Source organism: Sminthopsis crassicaudata, chromosome X (assembly GCF_048593235.1).
Source record: "Sminthopsis crassicaudata isolate SCR6 chromosome X, ASM4859323v1, whole genome shotgun sequence".
Lineage (NCBI taxonomy): Eukaryota > Metazoa > Chordata > Mammalia > Dasyuromorphia > Dasyuridae > Sminthopsis > Sminthopsis crassicaudata.
The window spans coordinates 81,248,529-81,269,428 of NC_133623.1; the positions used below are offsets into that span (position 1 = coordinate 81,248,529).

Below are 20,900 nucleotides of genomic sequence, written 5' to 3' on the forward strand. Positions count from 1 at the left end.
CTAGCCTGTACAACAGATAATCTTTCTCAAATGCTGGACATTTGCAACAAAAAAAAAAAAAAAAATGGAAATATAGGAAGGGCTGTTCCATTGTTAGTCATTTGGACAGAAGCACACAATTGAAGGACTCATCCCTAAGGCTGAAGACATTTTGTTCAGCACCAGCTAGGGATGATCATAGACAATATACCTCCTCTGCCCTCCTAGAGCTCGTAATTGAGCAATAAGCTAAGATACCAACATATAACTATAATCCATAGCATTCCATGCTAAGTGTATTGCAGTGATCATGACCCAGCTTTAGGCTGAGAAGAGACCCTGCAAGGCCAGAAGTCATTTTACAGATGAGGAAACTGAGCCACAGAGAGGCTACATGGGTTGTCCAAAATCACACAGTAAGTATCTAAGGCAGAATTTGAACCTGTGGCTTCTTGACTCTAAGTACACTACACAAGGGTTCTTAGCCTGCAGTCTGTGAATGTATTTTTCCCCCAAATTGTAATATAGTTGGTTTTCTTTGTAATCCTGTGTTTTCTTTTATGTATTTAAAAACATGACTTCAGAGTCTGGTGTCACATTACACAGAAAACGTAACTTTCCACTCCACCATGATGACTCCAAGCATAAAATAAAATACATTGTGAGGTCTAACAGAAAGTTCTGGATCAGGGAAGGCTTCCTGGAGGAGGTAAGCATTGGAGTTGACTTCAAAGATCATAGAGAATACAGGCAGAGATGAAGGCAGTTCAGGCATGTGGCATGAGAAAAGCATGATGGTGAAGAATACAAAGTGTATTCAGGGCTCACTTTGGCTACATGAGGAGGAGGGGAAGGGCAAGGAGGTAACATGAAATAAGGCCATTTCCACTTTCTGCTCTGTTTTTTTGAGAGCTGGGCATTTTTAAAAAAGATTTCTTTGAAATATGTTGTGCAGGCTTGATTTGTGATCATGGCTTTGAGATAATCCAGTGATTCTTAAATTATTCTTCTCCTGTTTCTTTTCTAAGGCAGAATTTTTTCCAATGACATAGTTTGTATTTCCTTCTATTTTTCCAGTCTTTGACTTTGTATCAATGGCTCAAGAGGCATTAGCTTCCATTTGGCCAGTTTCTAATTTTCATTTGTTTTCTTCCAAACTGCTAATTCTCTTTTCTTATCTTTCTTGCCTACCTCTTGCCTCTTTTCCCATACTTTCTTCTATTGCTCCCACTTGGCTTTTGAAATCATTTTTAAAGAAAAAATTTAAAGTTTTAATAATAGTTTTTTTAATTTTTATTTTCCCCAGTTATATGTAAAAAACAATGTTTTTTGTTTTTTTTTTTTGTTTGTTTGTTGTTGTTGTTGTTGTTATACACGTACATTCATTTTTTAATGTATTTCCTTATGAATCATGTTGGGACAGAAAAATCAGAACAAAGGGGAAAAAAACACAAGAAAAAGAAAAAAAGTGAACATATTAGCTAGCCATTTGTTGTGGAAATGTGGGAGCAGAACTAGATTTGAATGATTCCTCTCACTCTGCCATCTTGGTTTTCTACCTCCAGTCAATATTTGTTTGGGAATTTTCCCCCAGATGCTCCACAGCCTTGGAGTAAGAATAAGGAGGCGAGAAATCAGATGGTGAGGTTATCTGCAGATGAGAAACAAGGTGGGAGGGAAAGAGAGGAAGGGAAGAAAGGGATTCTAGGGCAGTGGATAGTGACACTGCAATGTAGCTGACCGTTGATTGGCTATTGATGCAAGTGAAGCTGGTGGTAGCCTCTTCTTAGAGGGGTGGTCCCAAGAACCAGTCCCGCTTTAGTCTACCACATGAGGCTTCTCTCTGCTTTGGAGAACCCCACCCCAACAACATCCACCACTTGTCCTAACGAATCTGGGAGTAGAGTCTCTCCTTGTGATAGGCACAGACACAGCCATCAGCTGCCTCAGTTTCTAATCCTGGTGTGATGGATTCCACCAGCTTTGGTGCTGCCCCATTCAGGATTCCCCGATTGAAAGTTCTCTCCTACCTCAATTTTTCTTGAGCTCATTGCAGGGGCAGCTAGGTGGTACTGTAGTAGAAAGAGCACCTGGCCTGGAATCGGGAAGACCCGAGTCCAAACTCAATCTCAGACACTAGCTGGGTGACCCCGGCCAGGTCATTTACCTCTGCTTGCGTCAATTTCCTCACCTGTATTCCTATTTGACAAACTGATATAATCCCTAGTCTCATGGAGCTTACAATTTATGATGTACACATCAGTCTCCAATCAACAAGCAGGTTTGGAGACCCTGCCATGTCAGTTACTGTGCTAGGTGCTGTGGATACTAATAGAAAAATGTTACAGTTCCTGATTGACCTCAAGAGGCCTACATTTTACCAAAGGGAAGCTACTTATTCTCAAATGAGGAAATACTGGTTGTACAAAATAAATACACAATGTTCTGGAGTAGGACCAACAACTGGAGAAATCAGCAAAGGCCTCTAGAAGGGGGTGAACTAACTTCATGGTCCCAATAAAGATTCTCCCCTCTCCCCCAAGCCCCATCCAAGCCTAGTAGCCATGAAGGATCCTAAAAACTTCTCTCCCGTAATTGTCTGAACACCCCCTTCTACAGCAATTCCCTGTTATCAATTCTTAAGGGCATATCATTTCATCAACTGAATGCCAACTCTGAGTGTGTTGTCTCCCCTGATATGTCTCCCACCCTCTCACATTGGTGAGTTTCTTGCATCCACGGTGGGGGGAGTCTGTTTCTATTGCCACGTAGTGTCTGTCTGTGTGTGTATGCATGTGCCTTTTTTGATCTGATGACTGCTTAGAATAATAATAAAATTGTTGTTTGTATCAGCTTTTGAGTATCCATTTCCTAGAAGTTCCCAAACCCAGGTTGTTGCTTTAATTCAACCATGAGGCCAAGTAAAGCAGACCCAAAGGAAGGAGATAGGCTGTCATGTATGGGAAACAGCAAACATGCCTGAAGTGTTTTGCTATGGTTCAGTCATTTTAAATTACGTCCAACTCTTTGTGACCCCATTTGGGATTTTCTTGGCAATGATACAAGAGCGGTTTGCCATTTTACAGATGGGAAAACTGAGACAAACAGGGTTGAGTGACTTATCCAGAGTCACACAGCTAGTAAGTGTCTGAGGCTAAATTTGAACTCAATAAAATGAGTCTTCCTGACTCCAGGTGTGGTGCTTTCTGCACTGTGGTGTCACCTAGATACCTTAATCTAGCTGGAGTGTTTAGTGTAATCAACCTGGAAAGCTCGACTGGAACCCAGTTGGGAAGGGCTTTGAATGCCAAACAGAGGACTTAAAAGCAGCAGAGAGTCATGGAAGTTTCTTGAGGAAAGGAATGACCTGATCAAGCCTGTATTTTAGGAATCAATTGAGCAGCTACGTAGAAAAGGGAATGGTCTTATGGAGCACAAAACCGAGTCATATGTAGACAGTTATTTTGGTACTGTATAGTTCTGAGTTTTAAATTGCAATATTTCTTATGTAAAGGTGAATGTTGTGAACTAATTATTCCAAATCTCCATCACTAAATTAGTACCTTTCAGAGGGGCTTATGGATTTTGTAATGCATTTGAAATCAAATTGTTTATGTAAACAGAGGTTCCCCCCCAAATCTGTCCACCTCCCACCCTTCTGCACACACTAGGGGTGACCTTGTCAAAGGATAGGGACCATGATAAAGAATAAGAAATAGGAGGAGCACAAACAGTAAAACAATTGAAAGGTTAAAGGCTGTAGTCAAAAAGAAAGATAAATTATAAAACGTTGATGAGTGCCTACTACATGCCAGGGAGTACCAAGAAAACATTCTAATTCCTGCCTCCAACGAGCTCATAATGGTGGAAAACAATACAGAAAGGAGTGGAGGGGCACACCGCCCATAGTATAAATGGAGAGGTGTCCAGGAAGCTCAAAGGAAGAAATATCAAAGACTAAAGTGGCTGGGGGAGGAGGGAGTGTGGACAGAATAACATGCCTGTGATCATGAGCTTGCGTTTTTTTCCCAAAGTGAAATTCCAGGAGCCATTCTTAGCGAGTCTCTCTTTGAATGGTTTTCTTACTGAAATACCCTGTTTTTGAGTTGACTCCTTAGTTTCCCATATGGTTTTCTGACCAAGGAAATTGAGGAAAGTGTTTATCAGGATTTCTCCTCCCACCATCCATGGTGCTTCTCTCCTTTCCAGATCACATTTGGAATGGAAACTGGAAGTGCTCCAAGAAAAACAATTCTCATCATTCTCCAGCATTACATCTCAGTACATGTCCTTCTGAGAAGATTCCAATAGCTCCTAACTCCTTCCAGGTAAGTCCAGGAAAAGAATAGGAAAAAAGCTCCAAATGCTAGAGATAAATGGAATTCTGAGAGCTGATGAGGTCTTAAGCGTGGATGGATCCAGGGTGGGCTGGAGCCAGCCTAAACTACTCACCTGTCAGTGTAAATATTTTCTATTTCTCTTTTTTGCATTTATAAACTTGAAAGCTGTACTAGCTTTTTATTTTTCTAAATACACGCAAAGATAGCTTTCAACATTCACCTTTGCAAAACCTTGTTTTCCAAATCTCCCTCCCTCCCTCCACCCCACCCCAACCCTTTACAGCAAGCAATCTGTTATAGGTTAAACGTGTGCAATTCTTCTAAACATATTTCCATATTCATCTTGCTGTGCAAGAAAAAAATCAGATCAAAAAGGGAAAAGAGGAAAAAAAAAAAAAAAAAGGTGAAAATACTAGGCTTTCATCCACATTCACTCCTCACAGGCCTCTCTGCATATGGATGGTTCTTTCCATCCCAAGTTTATTGGAATTGCCTTGAATCACCTTATTGTTGCTGTTGTTTTTCTTGAGGCAATTGGGCTTAAGTGACTTACCCAGGGTCACACAGCTAGGAAGTGTTAAGTGTCAGAGGTCAGATTTGAACTCGGGTCCCCCTGACTTCAGGGCTGGTGCTCTATCCACTGCACCACCTAGCTGCCCCAAATCAGCTCATTGTTGAAAAGAGCCACTTCCATCAGAGTCGATCATCATATAATCTTGCTGTTGCTGTGTCCAATGTTCTCTTGGTTCTACTCACTAGAGTGAACATTTCTACCTTAGAAATCAGCAAATGCTACAAATCAGGGCTGGATTGATTGTTTTGTTGAATAAGCAATGGAGAAAAGTGTTAATAATGTAGATTTAATAATAATGTGTTGTATATACTTATTTTTTTCTTCAGAGAGCTGATTGTTAAATAGTTACCAGCATATTCCTAACTGTGAAATTCTTTGGAGTAATGCTACAAACCAGGGCTGGGTCGCTTGTCTTGTTGATTGAGCAATGGAGAAAAGTGTTAATAATGTAGATTTAATAATAATGTGTTGTACATTCTTCTTTTTCTTCTTCAGAGAGCTGATTGTTAAACATTTACCAGCATATCCCTGACTGTGGAGTTCTTTGGAGTTAAAAAGATTAAAGAATGGAGAATAGGCTTTGTTTCAGGGACCATCAACATAAATATCAAAGTTCCTGAGGTTGCTGGCCACAAATTAACTGGAGAGGAAGACCACAAGCCAAATATCAAAGTTCTTGCAGAAATTGGAAAAGTAACTGGAAAGTCTTGACGAGGATAAAGAAAGGAATGTTAGAGATGGACTGCAGTTCTACAACTCGCTTTATACCTGTTGGTAGTTTGATATAACACTAAATCTGTGAAATGATTTAGGTAATATCATTTGAATTCTATCGGACAGTTCCAAACATGAACAATGAATGTCTCTACAATTGTCCCCCCTCACCCCCCACTGCTTGTGCCTTCCCTCTGAGATGACCTCCAATTTACCTTGTATCTATCTTGTATGTTGTCTTCCCCATTAGAATGTGAGCTTCTTGAGGGCAGGAGCCCTGTTTTTGTCTGTCTTTGGAACCCCAGTGCTTAGTACAGTGCCTCATCCATAGTAAGTGCTTAATAAATGTTTGTTGATTCACTGTTTTACAGTTTCCTTTATTTCTTTAAAGTGTGTTTTATTATATTTATCCAAGTCTTTATGTGTTTTTATAGGCTAGTGCTGAGATGGCTTACAGATTTTCTAGTTAATTTGAGTGAAATTCCTCTTTTTCCTGGATTTTTTTTTAGTAAAACTCAAAAAACATTCATTTCTAAACATATTTCCATTATTTGTCATGCTGTGTAAGAAAAATCAAATCAAAATGGAGAAAAACATAAAAAACCCCCAAGCAAACAAACAAGAAAACGTGAAATGATGATGCTTCTATCCACATTCAATCTCCATAGTTCTCTCTCTGGATGTGGATGGACTCTTTCCATCACAAGTCTGTTGGAATTCCAGCTCTTTTTTCCCCCCTTGAACCCTTGCAGTTCTAAGTTACATGAATGGCAAATAGATTTAGTTCAGCCTCTTCAGGCCCATCCTTATTGCCTCTGGTTTTCCTTTGTGTCTTTGCCATTGGTAGCACTGTTAGCACTAAGACAAAGAACAGCAGACTCATAGGGAACAGATATGGGAGGTAACAATAGCAATAGATTTATCAAATCTGAGCTCTGGTCCTTGCTCTGACCCCTTAGTGTGATCTAGGATAATGACCAAGTCAACAATCATTTACACACTGGGACTATCCCTATCGTCCAGGAGCTTATGTTTTATTAGAAGCAGCAACGTGTACATATAGGGGTAAAAAAATACATACCAAGTCATTTGGGATTGGGGGGATAAGTGCTATCAGCTTGGGGAGAATCAAGGTAGGTCTCATGTAGGAGGTGGCCCTTGAGTTAAGCTTTGAAAGGAATGAGGGAATGGATCAGAGGAAGAAGTGAGAACATTCATAGTATGGAAGTAGGGGGAGCCTAGATGCAAAGGCATCCAGGAAACGTATGGTCTTGTGCCATGACAGGAAGTTGGCCCATTTGGTAAGAAGGCAAAGTCTGTGATGGGGAATAACATGGAACACGTTTAGAAAGGTAAGTCAGGAGTCAAATCATATGGGAGTTCCAGTGTCTACCAGAGGACCTTATATGATCCTAAAAGCAATGAGAAATAATTGGAACTTTCTGAGCGAAGGATTGGCAAACTCAGGCCTGGGCCTCCAGGTAGCTGGAGTTGGGGGAGACCTCTAGGTGGTGATTGGAAAAGACAAGGCCTGAAACAGAAGGGTGAATTTGTAAGGAGAAAGAGAAAGTAAAGAGGATCTATTCAAGCAGAAAACAAATTGGGTAATAAGGGAAAGGATGATGAGGTTTTGAACTCAATTGATTAGAAGCATGGTGGTATATTGAACACAAATAGGGGGGTTTGGAGGGCAGGTGGATTTGGAGAAAATAACCATGAGGACAGAGGGACTACACCTTGATTCCTGGGGCACTCCACTGGAAATCTCCTGCTGTGCTGACACAAACTCCAGCAACCCAACCAGTTCTGAAGCTGATTGTATCACAACTATAAAGCTCAGTGCCCTCTTTTAATAACCTTTTACTGTTAAGAGACTTATCATGTTCTTCCATATGTTCATCGCCGCCGTTTATGGATAGAGAGCTCAAATAAGGGGTCATGGGGGTGTGTGCTGGAAAATGCTTAACCACAATCCTTTCAAGCTTAATTTGTGTTAACATTTTCTCTGTCACTGAATCTTAAGTCTAGATGTCAACAAAGAAATAATTAAGGATTGATTTGTAGAGTTTGAAGATGTCTGAAGCATACAGAAAAGCTAACACTGAAAATTTAACAAGTGACTCAGGAGCTGGTTCAAACTGACTCTGGCACCACCTTTCTGCAAAGGTCGGGGAAGGGGCTGGGAGCATGGATTGGGGGGTCACTTTTATTCAATTGGGGTCTGGGACTCTTCTCGTTGGTATGAGGGATGGCTCCACAAGGCAGATTTAACAATCTTTTGCACGCTGATTCAAGTTGGCTTCCACACATCACGGATCGTCACGATTAAGTGTCCTCTTTCCTGAAAGCTTTGGACAAAATTAAAGATTTAAAGCCCAGTCCTTGAGGGCACCCTTTTATCACCTCCATAATTATATGAGACTGACTGGTGTTAGTGTGGAATTTTTGTGATCATTTAAATGTGATTAATATTCCTTTGTAAAAGCAGAAAACCGTCTAGCAGAATGAGTGGTAGTTCATAGCAATATGATTTCAGAACATCTGATATTTAAACCAGTAGCTCGTCAAGTGCTTCCAGGGTTCCCGCCATAGATGTAATTCCTACAATAGAGTCCAGAACATGTTTGTGTAATCCATGCTAAAGTGGCTCCATCTCTCAAAAGTAAACACTGCGGCCTTGCAGTGTTTCCTAATGCCACCAGGGGGCTGGTCAGCCCCGGTCAAACTGACCTCCAGTAAAAAGGACTTCTGGATAACTTATGGAACACTAACTCTCCCATAAAAGAGGAGGGGGAGAAGTGGATGGAATACTTCATTTGTTCTAAACTGGGCATCCCAATTCATTCTTAGAAACTTTAAACTTCCTTTATCTGCTGGGCCCAGCCCGTGTTCAACGGGAGTCTTTTAAAGACCAGGTTTTGAACTATTTATTCACTGAGGTGGCTTTTTTGTTTTGTTATGGCAAAGGAAAAAGTCTAGAGTTTGGTCTAGCACGATATGAAGAGACCACTGAATAATAAGTTTACTTATTTCAGTGGACTAGTCTTGTCTAATGACCCCATTGTGGGTTTTCTTGGCAAAGGTATTAGGGTTTGCCATTTCCTTCAACTCATTTTATAAATGAGGAAACTGAGGCAGACAAACTTGCCCAGGATCACATCTCTATTAAGAGTCCGAGGCTACATTTGACCTCAGGAAGGAGTCTCCCCAACTCCAGACCTGGCAGTCTATCCAGTTAGATGCCCCCAAATTATTTATCATCTAAGATTTTCTAAGTAAGGGGTCTTAAGTTTTAAATTCAGTTGGCTGTCATCTACCTTCAAAACATGAAGGATGACCCAGTGCCTTAAGCTGTGATGCCTACAAATGGAAGTAGAACCCTGGAAGCAAACAGTGACGTTTATACTGAGTTGCTACATTCTGAGACCAACTGAAAAGAACAGAACACCCAATCTGCCAGCGCTTTTTATTATCATGGATAGGTGTATTCATTTCCACAAGGCAGAACACATTGATGGCAGAAAGCGACCAGCAGGGAGAGTCCCTGGCAGCTTTGAGGCCAACTAGAGAGTTCGAGAATGCATCTTTCCCCAATCAGTTGGCTTACAGGAAGGGAAAGAAAACTTGATTTTATGGCCTAGAAAAGAACTAATTCATTCTAAAGCAGGCCCTCAAAGAGCTCTGAGGCTAGGGAGGAGACAAACAAGGCGAGATCATCTATTTTCTTTCATCATCCTAGAGTGTGGACTATGGCCACATGGGTTATGCTGCTCCCACATTGCAGGTTCTAATTATGAGAAGAAAGGCCCAGTAAAGCTGGCGGGAGGGCATTGGCAAGTAAATGCCAAGTGCAATGATCACCATCTTCTTCCTTAAGATGCCATGCCAAGAAGAAAGCCGCCAAAAAAGCCTCCGGTCACAAGAACGTTCTTCTTCACAAATGACACAACCTGGTCACAAAGAAAAAGAATCATTAATTCCCCTGCTAAGGACAGAGCATGCCCATTACCTTCACAAATGACTGCTCTTCCAGATACCTCATAGCAATATTTTGGGGAAGGGCATAACCCAACTCTGGTCCAAAATTACTTGGTAGTTCATCTTTGTAGCGTAAATGAACAAAACAAGGTCACAAAAGGGAATTGTTTCTTCTGGATACTTCACAGTAATGGTTTTGCAAAAGACAAATATTAGGTGACACCCACGCCAAGAGAAGCTTGGCGGCCACGGAGCCACAGCATGTCTATAACTTTGGGAGATTGTTTTGACCAGGAAAAAGGTATATATGGATAGGATTCAGAAATGTAACCAGCTCCCTGCTGAGACTGATTAAATGGGGAAGAGACAGTTTGATAAGTGAACTCCAAGTGAGCTTGACTAGGAGCTCTGCTCTGCAGCACTCTGGCCTCAGGCTACTACCAGGAGACTTCTTGGTGGGCTTAGCCCAGGGAAAGGGCCCAAGGGGACCCTCACAAAACCCCCTTATTACCTCTTCAGCTTTGCTCTTCACCTCTGTAGGGAGCTGGTTGCTCCTCCGGATTTTCAGTTGCTCTTTGGCTTTCTTCATATCTTTCTCAACTCGCTGCCAGTCTATCTTGATGTAACCAGTGTGGTTTGCAATCTGTATTTTGGATGATTAAAAGAGAGACAGTAAAGAAATATTCTCACCTGTCCAAACTTGAGAAAGGAATGAACAGTCTCCCCACTTCCTTCTAGCACTAACATTTTAGGATTCTAAGTAAAATTCAGCCCTCTACAGCACGGCTTCTTAACCTGGCATTCATTAACCTATTTTTTACTTTCATTTTTTGAGGCAATCAGGGTTAAGTGATTGCCCAGGATCACACAGCTGGGAAGTGTTAAGGGTCTGAGGTTGGCTTTGAACTCAGGGCCTCCTGACTCCAGTGTTCAAGCCACTGTAGCACCTAAGCTGGCCCCAAACTTGTTTTGTAAAATAAATATTATCATAAGCAGGTCCTTTGTGACCCCAGGTATCCTATTGCATGTCTTTAAAAATGTTATTTTAAGAAGGGGACCGTGGCCCACCTGTGGAGAGCAGGAACTACTACAAGACCAGGCCGAGGGCAAATGTCTCAGTTGTGAAAAAAGGTAAGAGACCAGATTCTATAAATGAGAGAGGCCAGCCAGCTTGTCTCGAATCACTGTATAACACAGCTTGATTCAACAAAGCATCTAACCAAGTCTCTCACGCCACCGCCACCCCCAGCTGATGAGCTAGAGAGAGATGTGGGCTGGATTCTGAATGTTCCAAAAAGCAGCTTTATAAGAGCTAGCCCCAAGCAGTGGTCATTAATGATCAATGTCAAATCCCAGAGAGTACAGCTAACCGCTTAAAGCTCTGTGGAGCCTGCTCCGTACCATCCTGAGGGCCCTCCTCCTTACTGCCGCAGGCAGGGGCCTCATACCCCTGTGGATAGTGATCACCTGTCTGAACCCATTCCCTAATGACTGACATACTTCCATCCTATCACAGCCACCCATCCTAAGGACTCTGACCTCTTGCCTGCCACTGTTCAAACTCCATTTCCCAGCCCCACTCACCTGTTAATCCAGTGGTCATAGTGAGGGAACTGGACTACACCTGTTTCCCACTGCTACCTACCCTGGGCTCTCCTCCCACTCCTGCCATTTCGTCACCTCTTTTCCTTTGAGGTTCATTCAATCCGTATTCATCACCCAATCAAGATTCTGACATCTCCAGGACATAGACCTTCTTCTCCCCAATAAATTCAGTGCTCCCGCACCCCCAAGGGGGCTCACCTATGAGAAGATCTGTGGGCCCGATTTCATACTCGAGGATTCAACACACATACATAGGGATACTCTCAAAGACTCTTGACCTCCCAGTTCCTCTACTGACTCACTAGGCTGCTCCTACAACACATCTTGGCCCCCCACAGAGAAGATCACAGCCTTGGTTTTGCCATTGGCCACAATGTTCATGATCTTGGAAGTCCTATCACATAATGTTATCATTCTGCCTCTCCCTCTCACTTTCCAGATTTCCATCCCATCTCTACCACTCCCTACTTTTGTGACCCTGAAGTAAGTTGCTCTGCCAAGGCCTCCATTTCCTCACTTTAGGCTTGGCTCCCCGAACTCCCTTCCAGCCTGGGAGCTATGAAACCTCAATTCATTTCATGTTCCCCATACAGACCTGGAGAAGGAAAAATCCACCACCGACTGCTGTTGCTGCTAGTTTTCCGACTTTTTGGAAGATGAATCCTGTACACCTACAAAATAAAACAAAGGGATGACAATTGATCAAATGGAGGTCAAACTAACATCTGAAAAACTAGCTACGCACTCCTGGAAACAAGGAGCATGACTGCAGCAGTGGGGAGAGATCTTGGGGTGGAAGAGAAGGCCTGGAGGCTGTTTGCAGCTTTGAACAGGCCTCAACTAAAGATATGGTTTTTCCAGAAGTCAATGTATTTTAATGTTACTTTTATACTGTTGCAGATTTTGAAAATTACTTTGCTTAAGGTTCTTGAGCAGAGTTCCTGCGTTCCCCGAATATTTCACAGGATCACTCACGTTCAGGGTTTTGAAACTTTCCATGAGTGAATATTGGCACAGAAGGAGGCCCGAGTCAAACATCTGTCATCTGACCTTCTGTCCATACACAAAAGTCAGTTTTGACCCCTCCTCCCCCACACCCAAGGGGGCTCACTTACAGGAAAGCCTGTGGGTCTGACCTGGAAGCCTAACAACCCAGTACTGAAAATATTTTCCGCAACAAGTGACACAAAGATGAACCTGTGCTGAAGTTGGGGGTTGCCTAGAACAATGACTCAAACACGTGACTACTTTTCATGGTGCTTTTAACTGTTCTAACTGATTTCACATCCAGGCCATAGAACATCAGAGAACAGAGAACAGAGAACATGGTCTAATTTTTCAGCTCTCTTTTGTGTTATCTTCCCCCATTAAAATGAAAACTCCTTGGGGAGGCAGACCCAAAGGTGATTGATAGGGGTTAAAGCAGCTGGCGACTGAGAAATGGCCATGGGATTAGGCCACAAAGGAGATCCCTGAGATCTTTGGAGGGGGCAGCTTCAGTGACTACAGAGGGTTTAGAAGGCAGAGGCACTGACTCAGATGTAGTCACAAAAGGAGAGCTATAGAGGATGGGAGGAAAGGGCTAGATTGGGTGAGGGCCCCCCCCCCCTGAAACTTCCTTCACAAAACCTGCTGTGGGAAGCTGTTTGGCCTGGCTGATTGCTAAGATTCTAGCAACGGAATTCCACAATTAGATGGCCTTTGATGTTCCTTCTCGGATCTAGACATTACAAACTCAATCTTCTAAACCTAAATATATCTAGCTCTTTCACCTGATCCACATGATAGAAATTAGACTAGACCTGAAAGGCCCAGGAGACTTGTTTCTAGGTGGGGAGATGAGGAAGAAAGCTTTATGAAGAAAATGGCAGGTTCCCCTAGGCCATCCCACTGTGTGTGGCCCAGGCCTTGAACCAAATGGAAGCACTAGGGTCATGTGCAACTCCTATTGCCCTTGTCGATGGCAATGTCACTCACCAGCCAGTGACTCCACCTATCAGTAGCTGGGTAGCCACACTGTACTTCTCAGCGGAGGGCCCTGAATCTTGCCCAAACAGCTTCCGCCACCATGGTTGCTTCTTAGCAAATTCAGCAAGATCAAGGGAATCAAAATTCCCATCAAATTTGCCTAGAAAAAGGGAGAGTGAACAAGTGAAATTTGGGGGGTACATAATAAATTAATATTAAATCACAAACTATTTCTGGACCTTCTCCAGGTTATTTTATAGAACAAAGTAAAGTGTCTGAAGCCAAATTTAAACACATTTTTCCGACACCTGGCCAGGTACTATATATCTACCCAGCTGCCCCCAAAATACTATTTCTAAAAGTTGAATTTGTCTCAGGGTCATAACCAATGTCACATCTGACAGGAACATGCTCTGCCAAAAGGAAAAAAAAAATTGAACTGAGTTAGTTTTGAGTGGTAATATAAAGTAATTCCATTCAATTATTCACTGTATCCTAAAAGTTATGGAATTTATCCTAATATATGGCACAAGCTGAAACGCTAGTTAAGAGGATTTGAATAAATTTCTGAGTTATAGATTTACCCCCAAAGAGTGAGTATTATGTCTAAATTGGAATGAGATGGTAGTAATGTGGTGGTAACAGGATGCTGGCCTAAGGAAGAGCCAATTCTGGCTGTGCCCTTCGCTGGCTATGTGGCACAGGGTCAGTGATTTGCTTTCTTGGACCATCGGGCAACTCTTGTCTAAGCCCAGGTATGATCTGTGCGGACTGCTTTCCATAGCCTGCTTTACTGTTCCCTGGTTTGTTCCGGGGGCCAGTGAGGCAGGCGGCAAGGATATTCTCATTTTAACTCTGGAGACGAAGGAGTTACCCATGACCCACAGTGCCAATGGCCACCGGCAGGATTAGAATCCAAGTCTCCGGATTCTGTCTGCTGCTTTGGGAAGCCTCAGAAAAGGGGACAACGTGCAGTATTCAGGAGACAAATCAGGATTCAATTCAAGGCTTTAGAAAACGCAAGGGTTTTGGGGGGGGTCATCTCTTGGAGTCAGAAATCAAAGACGTGACCGCCCCCCCAAATTTGGGATTGCTACGCCCCGCCCCGCCCGTACTAAGGAATTCGAGGGCGCAGGGCAGGTCGGGAAGCCTTCCCCTCCAGGGTGGCTGGCCTTGGCTAACTAGGCCCAAAAGACCTCCTAACTCTCCTACTGGACAGGCCGGCTTAGATACCCGCCTCCCTCCCGCCGTGATTCGGTTTCCCCCCCCACAATTTTTCAGGCGTCCAAGCAGCGGGAGCCAAAAGCAAAGTGAAGGAGGGGACAGGTGAGGGAGAAAAGTGAGCGACCTGGGGGGAGGTGCTGAGAGCTGGCGCACGCGCCGTGAGAACTGCCGCCCCAGTGTTCACAGCGGCGTCTCATTCCGCTCCTCCTCTCTCCTTTCCCCACCCCTCCCCTTCTCTCCTTTCCCCACCCCTCCCCTTCCCTCCCCCGCCTCGGCCTGGCTCTCACCCTGCTCCGCTTCCTCCTTCCCTTCCCCCCCCCACTCCGCCCTAGCTCGGATGTCCACCCCCCCGAAGGTTCCCGCGCGAGCCAGCGGCTCGCCCACCCTCCCTGCCTCCCTCCGCCTCCCCATTCGGCTCGGGGCCGCCGGTGCCCCCCCCGGGCCCACCTTGGTTCGAGGCGGCCATGTCGTCCAGTTCATCTCGCGAGGACGAGCGCTGGGGCTCGGAGCGATGGGAGGTGGAGCGCCGAGAGGCCGACGCGAGGTTGCCTGCACGTGGTACAGATGGTTCCATTCCCAGTGCGGCCTGCAAAGAGACCGAGACGGGGGGCGGGAGCCCTGAAGCTGCCTGGGCCTGGTGACGTCACAGAGCGGGCGGCCCCGCCCGTCGCCCAGGAGACCTCTGTGCCGCAAAAGGCTGGGGGGGAAAGGGGGGCTGCGGGTCACAATAACCCCCCCCAGGCCCCACCTCAGTGACCCCCCCCCCAGTCTCGGGCCGCTTTTCTCGCACCGGGCAAACATAAAGAGGTTCCCCACTCCACAGGGAGAAGGAACCTCTCCACCCCCCAGGCAACCATACTGTGTCTGACCCCCCATGTACCCAGCACACTATGTGTCCCACCCACTCAGTCTGCATTCCCCACCCCCACAGGTACTCTCTAGCCCCCCCCATCCCACAACAGCAAATTACTTCTGCTCCCCCCATGGGGTCTCTGGCAGCTGCAAGCAATCTGCTTCCCTCCCCCAAGGCATCTCTTCTGAGCCCCTCATCCCACTATGGGCAATCTCTCGGGCACTCTGGGGGGTGCTGGGAATCCACTGCGTCTGAGCTCCCCGCTTTGGGCCATTGGAACCTCCCTGATCTCCCACTTGCGCTCCCCTCACAGTTGCTGGTCTTATCCTCAGCCCAATAATACAGCAGGAAGGCTCTCTCCCCCCCAGGCCGGCCCCTCTAAACCCTGCCACCCCCCCATGGACTGTCCCCTCTGAGCCCACCATTGGGCCTCGGTGACCTCCCACCCACATGCAGGCCTTGCATTCCCCTGCCAAGGTAGCGGTCTTATCCTCACCCCAGCCTTACCATGGGACATCTCTCTGACCCCCACAGGTGGACCCCCCAACTCCTAATCATCACCCCTGACCTCCCCCCAAGGGACTGCCCCCTCTGGCCCACTGGTGGCGCCCCTGATTCCCCCCCCCACAGGCAGAACTTGCCCTCCCCTCCCTGTTAGTGCTCTTATCCTTATCCCAACTTCGCAGCAGGAGGGTTCTCTGAACCCCCCCAGGCTGTCCCCCTCTAACCCCTCACTACCACCCCCTTCCCCCAATGGTGACCTCCCTGATCCCCCCCACAGGCAGGACCTTCACTCCCCTCCCAGGTGGTCTTATCCTCAACCCCTCAACAGGAGGTCACTGACCCCACAGGTAGGCCCCTCTTGTCCCTTGACCACCACTTCTCCCAATGGATTCCCCTACCCCCCTAGCCATGCTAATCCCTCAGAATCAACTGTCCCTATTGCTCCCCCCTGTGGGCCATTGGTGACCTCCTTGATCTCCCCCCCACAGGTAAGACTTGCAGTCTCCTCCCAATTGGTTGTCTTATCCTCACCCCCACCCCACAGGCTGTCACTCTGACCCCCACAAGGCATCCCCTCTAACCCTGGACCACCATCCCTGCCCTCCTCGCAGTGGACTCTGGCTCACTGGTGCCCTCCCTCATCTCCCCCCCCCCCCTCCCCGCAGGTCCCCTCCCCGTCAGTGCTCTTATCCTCATGGGAGCTTCACAGTGGGAGGTCCTGCTGACCCCAGGCTGGCCCCTCTACCCCCTCACCACCCCCAGCATTAACTGTCTTCCTCCAACCCCACCACCCAAGGTCTCTGAATCCTCTGGACCAGCCCCTGTAGCCCACCTATGGGCCATTGGTGACCTCCCCAATCTGTCACCCACAGATAAGACGGGCACTTCCGTGAGGGGGGTCGGAAACTCGCCCCAACGTCGCAGCAGGCGGTCTCTGGCCCTCCCCAGATGGACTCCTTAACTCCTCCCTTCTCCCATGGAGCGGCCCCTGGTGCCTGGAGGACCGGTGACCTCCCTTTCCTCCCAGCCACAGACAGGACTTGCACCCCCCTCCCAGTTGGTGGTCTTCCTCACCCTAACTTCATGGCAGGAAGTCCCTCTGACCCCCCAGGGGGTCCTCTAATCCCTAACCCCTGCCGTTACCCCAGTGGACTCCCCCTCTGGCTGCCTGGTGACCTACCTGATCTGCCACTCACAGGCATGACTTGCACTCCCCTCCCAGTTGGTGATCTTAGCCTCACCCCAACCTCCCCGCAGGAGGTCTCTGTACCCCTTCAGGCGGCCCCCCCGCAGGAGGTCTCTGTACCCCTTCAGGCGGCCCCCCCAGCAGGAGGTCTCTGTACCCCTTCAGGCGGCCCCCCCAGCAGGAGGTCTCTGTACCCCTTCAGGCGACCCCCCCGCAGGAGGTCTCTGTACCCCTTCAGGCGGCCCCCCCAGCAGGAGGTCTCTGTACCCCTTCAGGCAGCACCCCCAGCAGGAGGTCTCTGTACCCCTTCAGGGAGCCCCCCCGCAGGAGGTCTCTGTACCCCTTCAGGCGGCCCCCCCACAGGAGGTCTCTGTACCCCTTCAGGCGGCCCCCCCAGCAGGAGGTCTCTGTGCCCCTTCAGGCGGCCCCCCCACAGGAGTCTCTGTACCCCTTCAGGCGGCCCCCCAGCAGGAGGTCTCTAGACCCCCCCATCCCAAGTGGGCCGCTGTAACCCCTTGCCAACCCTGGAATGGACTGTGCCCCTGCTCCCACTTTTGGGTCATTGGTGTCCTCCCTTTTCTCCCACCCATGAGCATGATTTGCACTCCCCTCCCAGTTGGTGATCTTATCTTCACCCCAACCCCACTGTGGGAGGTCACTCTGACCCTACCCAAGTGGGCCCCTCTAACCCCAATCACCAGCCCTGCCTTCTCCCCAATCGTCCCCTCAGGCCCGACTTGCACTCTCCTCCCAGTGGGTGGTCATATCTTCACCCTAATCCCACAGTGCAAGGTCTCTCTGACCCCCCCAAGCCGGCCCCTGTAACTTCTCATCACCTCCAAAATCGACTGTCCCCTGTGGGCCCACTTTTGGGCCATTGGTGACCTCCTGGATCTCCCTTCTACAGGCAGAACTTGCACTCTCCTCCCAGTGGGTGGGCTTATCTTCACCCCAATCTCACAGCAGGAGGTCCCTCTGACCTCCCCAGGGGGCGCCTCTAATTCCTAACCCCCGCCCTTCTCCCAGCGGACTGCCTCCTCTGGCCCCCTGGTGCCCTACCTCACGTGCACAGGCACGATTTGTACAGCGCACTGCCTCCACGCTGGTTATCTCACCCAAGTCCCTCGGATTTGCATTTCTGACCCTTACCCCCGCCACCTTGGACAGCCTGTCTGATCTGGCCAAGCTACGCTTCTGCTTTCCTCACCAAAGCAACTCCTCTTACTCCCCCCATGCTGCTGATGTGTATGACCCCGTCCAGCGGCCCCTCTGATCCCTTACCACCACCTGGCACGGGCAGCCCCTGTGAGCCCACCTCTGGTCTCCAGGTGGCCTCACTGACCTTCCACCCACAAGCAGCACTTCTGCCCACCCAGCACCTCCTTCCCCTTTTCTCCATCTTTTGTCTTTGAAGCCTTGGAACTTGGGCAAAGCTTCACCTTCCATACCAAGTGAATGGGCAGAGGGTATGGAAAAGGATAGGCCAATGTCGCCAGGGTGGCATGGGCAAGCCAGGCACACTAGTGCATTATTTGGGGCACCTGTACCTTGATCAAAACATCCTGGGAAGCAGTATGGCTAAAAGTAACTAAACTGCCCTTGACCCTCAACAATCCCAGCAGGAGACACCTTCTGAGCTCCCTGACCAAAGGAAAGGACAGCAGGAAGTAAAAATGAAGTTTGTTTAATATAAGGTCGGCGAGTAGAGACAGTAGCTGTAGCTCAAGAAGGGCATCCTATGGAGGAGAAGGTATGTTCTGTGTCTTGAAGGAGATTTGGGTAAGAAGGGAGTGCCTTCTAGCCTGGGGCCCACCAGTGCAATGGCAGAAGAGACCAGTGGGATGGAAATTGGAAGGGATGGAAGGGAAGGGCATTAGAGTGCTGGGAAGGAAGTGGTGTGTAATGGGGAGGGGAAACTAGGTTGGGATCAGATTGGGAGGGGCTTGAAAAACCAGGTATCCTAGAGGGAGCAACTGGATCCCATTGAGGGGAATCCCTGACTGCTGAGCACATGAGGAGTAGTGAGAAAGAACCAGGAGTTCAAAGATCACCATTGCAAACATCTAATAGAAATGATCGGGCCCAAACTAAGAAGGTATCTATGTGAGCAGAGGAAAGGAGTTGAACTTGAGAGATGTCCTGGAGGTAGCGATGTCAAGATTTGGCAACTGAGTGGCTCCTAGATCACGTGGCGAAAAGGGTGGTATAGCTCACTGAAACTAAATACTGCAGTGACCAAGACAGGTCATAGTGAAGACTGCAGACAAAAGGTCTGCAGTGGATCATTTAAAGAAGAGCATTTGAAGAAGACCATTGAAGAGGAGGACGAGAAACCACTCCAATTATTGAGCCACAACCACTTCAGGGCAACATTGCAGGGACAAGAGATTACACTCATCACAGTTTTGCAGGGCTAAGTCATGATGCTCGCTTGTCACAGCGTTGCGGGGATAAGAGAGACGATGTCATAAGATGAGCCCTTTCGGGTCCCAGGTTGTTTTATTTTTTTTTTATTTCGAATTTAGCAATTTTATTCATATATGTAGGCACAGATAACACCAAGGAATATTTAGACATTCGTGTATGCAAGAAAGTGCAAAGTCAAACAATATACTAACTATATATTATATCTATTTTAAAAGGTTACCCCATTACTGACTCTGAAGACCACAGCTGTTAATGCTTCTTAGCCTGGAAAAGGCTTGTAGAGGTCCTTTCCTGATGGTTGGTTAGTACACTAGGTGGAAAACAACAGCCAGGAGCTTGGACAGCCTTCCAGAGACAGTGGAGACTTGAAAAGGAAAGTTCAGTGGAGGGGTTGGGGTTTTTATTTTTTATTTTTTGGTGGGGAAAGATAATGGCTTCTGTTTGGGACTTGAGTGTGAGATGCCTCTAGAACATCCGATTGGAAATAACTAAATGGGCAGTTAGCAATATTAGACTGATGCTCTGGGCAGAGGTCGGGGCAGATCTAGATCTGGGAGTGGTCTGCATAGAGGTCATTCATTCAGCCCATGGAGGTCTGATGCCATCATCAAATAAGTCTGGAGAGAGAGAAGAGGACCCAGAATGCAGCCTTGGGGAACACCTACACTTTAGAGGACCGATCTGGATGATGAACCAGCTGAGAAGAAATGGGAAGAGAAGGGAGGACTTTCTAGTAGCTATTGTTTCCCAGAGCAGAGGAACATTTTCTTTTTTTTTTATTCATTTTTCCAAATTATCCCCTCCGTCCCTCCACTCCCTCCCCCCGATGGCAGGCAATCCCCATACATTTTACATGTGTTACAGGATAACCTAGATACAATATGTGTGTAAATACCATTTTCTTGTTGCACATTAATTATTAGCTTCCAAAGGTATAAGTAACCTGGGTAGATAGACAGTAGTGCTAACAATTTACATTCGCTTCCCAGTGTTCCTTCTCTGGGTATAGTTATTTCTGTCCATCATTGATCCTGGAAGTGAGTTGGATCTTCTTTATGTTGAAGATTTCCACTTCCATCAGAATACATCCTCATACAGCATTGAAGTGTACAGTGATCTTCTGGTTCTGCTCATTTCACTCAGCATCAGTTGATGTAAGTCTCTCCAGGCCTCTCTGTATTCCTCCTGCTGGTCATTTCTTACAGAGCAATAATATTCCATAACATTCATATACCACAATTTACCCAACCATTCTCCAATGGATGGACATCCATTCATCTTCCAGTTTCTAGCTACAACAAAAAGAGCTGCCACAAACATTTTGGCACATACAGGTCCCTTTCCACTCTTTAGTATTTCTTTGGGATATAAGCCCAATAGCAGCAATGCTGGGTCAAAGGGGATGCACAGTTTGACAACTTTTGGGGCATAATTCCAGATTGCTCTCCAGAATGGCTGGATTCTTTCACAACTCCACCAACAATGTATCAGTGTCCCAGTTTTCCCACAGCCCCTCCAACATTCATCATTATTTGTTCCTGTCATTTT

General features: G+C 46.8%; 1 protein-coding gene across 1 annotated transcript; it reads right to left on the reverse strand.

The window, feature by feature from the left end:
* Positions 1–6,620: 6,620 nt before the first annotated feature.
* On the reverse strand, positions 6,621–14,986 carry FUNDC2 (FUN14 domain containing 2). Its single transcript, XM_074277472.1, has 5 exons — positions 14,830–14,986; positions 13,168–13,318; positions 11,786–11,861; positions 10,097–10,228; positions 6,621–9,557 (listed from the first exon to the last, which is right to left on the reverse strand). The coding sequence occupies exons 1-5, from the start codon at positions 14,954–14,956 to the stop codon at positions 9,480–9,482; spliced, it is 564 nt and encodes a 187-aa protein (XP_074133573.1). The 5' UTR covers positions 14,957–14,986; the 3' UTR covers positions 6,621–9,479.
* Positions 14,987–20,900: the final 5,914 nt, after the last annotated feature.

Coding starts and splice junctions, on each gene's coding strand:
- FUNDC2 (XM_074277472.1), bottom strand. CDS start 14,956: ATGGAACCATCTGTACCACGTGCAGGCAACCTCGCGTCGGCCTCTCGG. Junction 10,229..11,785: donor GTGGATTTTTCCTTCTCCAG/GTCTGTATGGGG, acceptor TCCAAAATACAG/ATTGCAAACCACACTGGTTA. Junction 9,558..10,096: donor TGAAGAGCAAAGCTGAAGAG/GTAATAAGGGGG, acceptor CTTTGTGACCAG/GTTGTGTCATTTGTGAAGAA.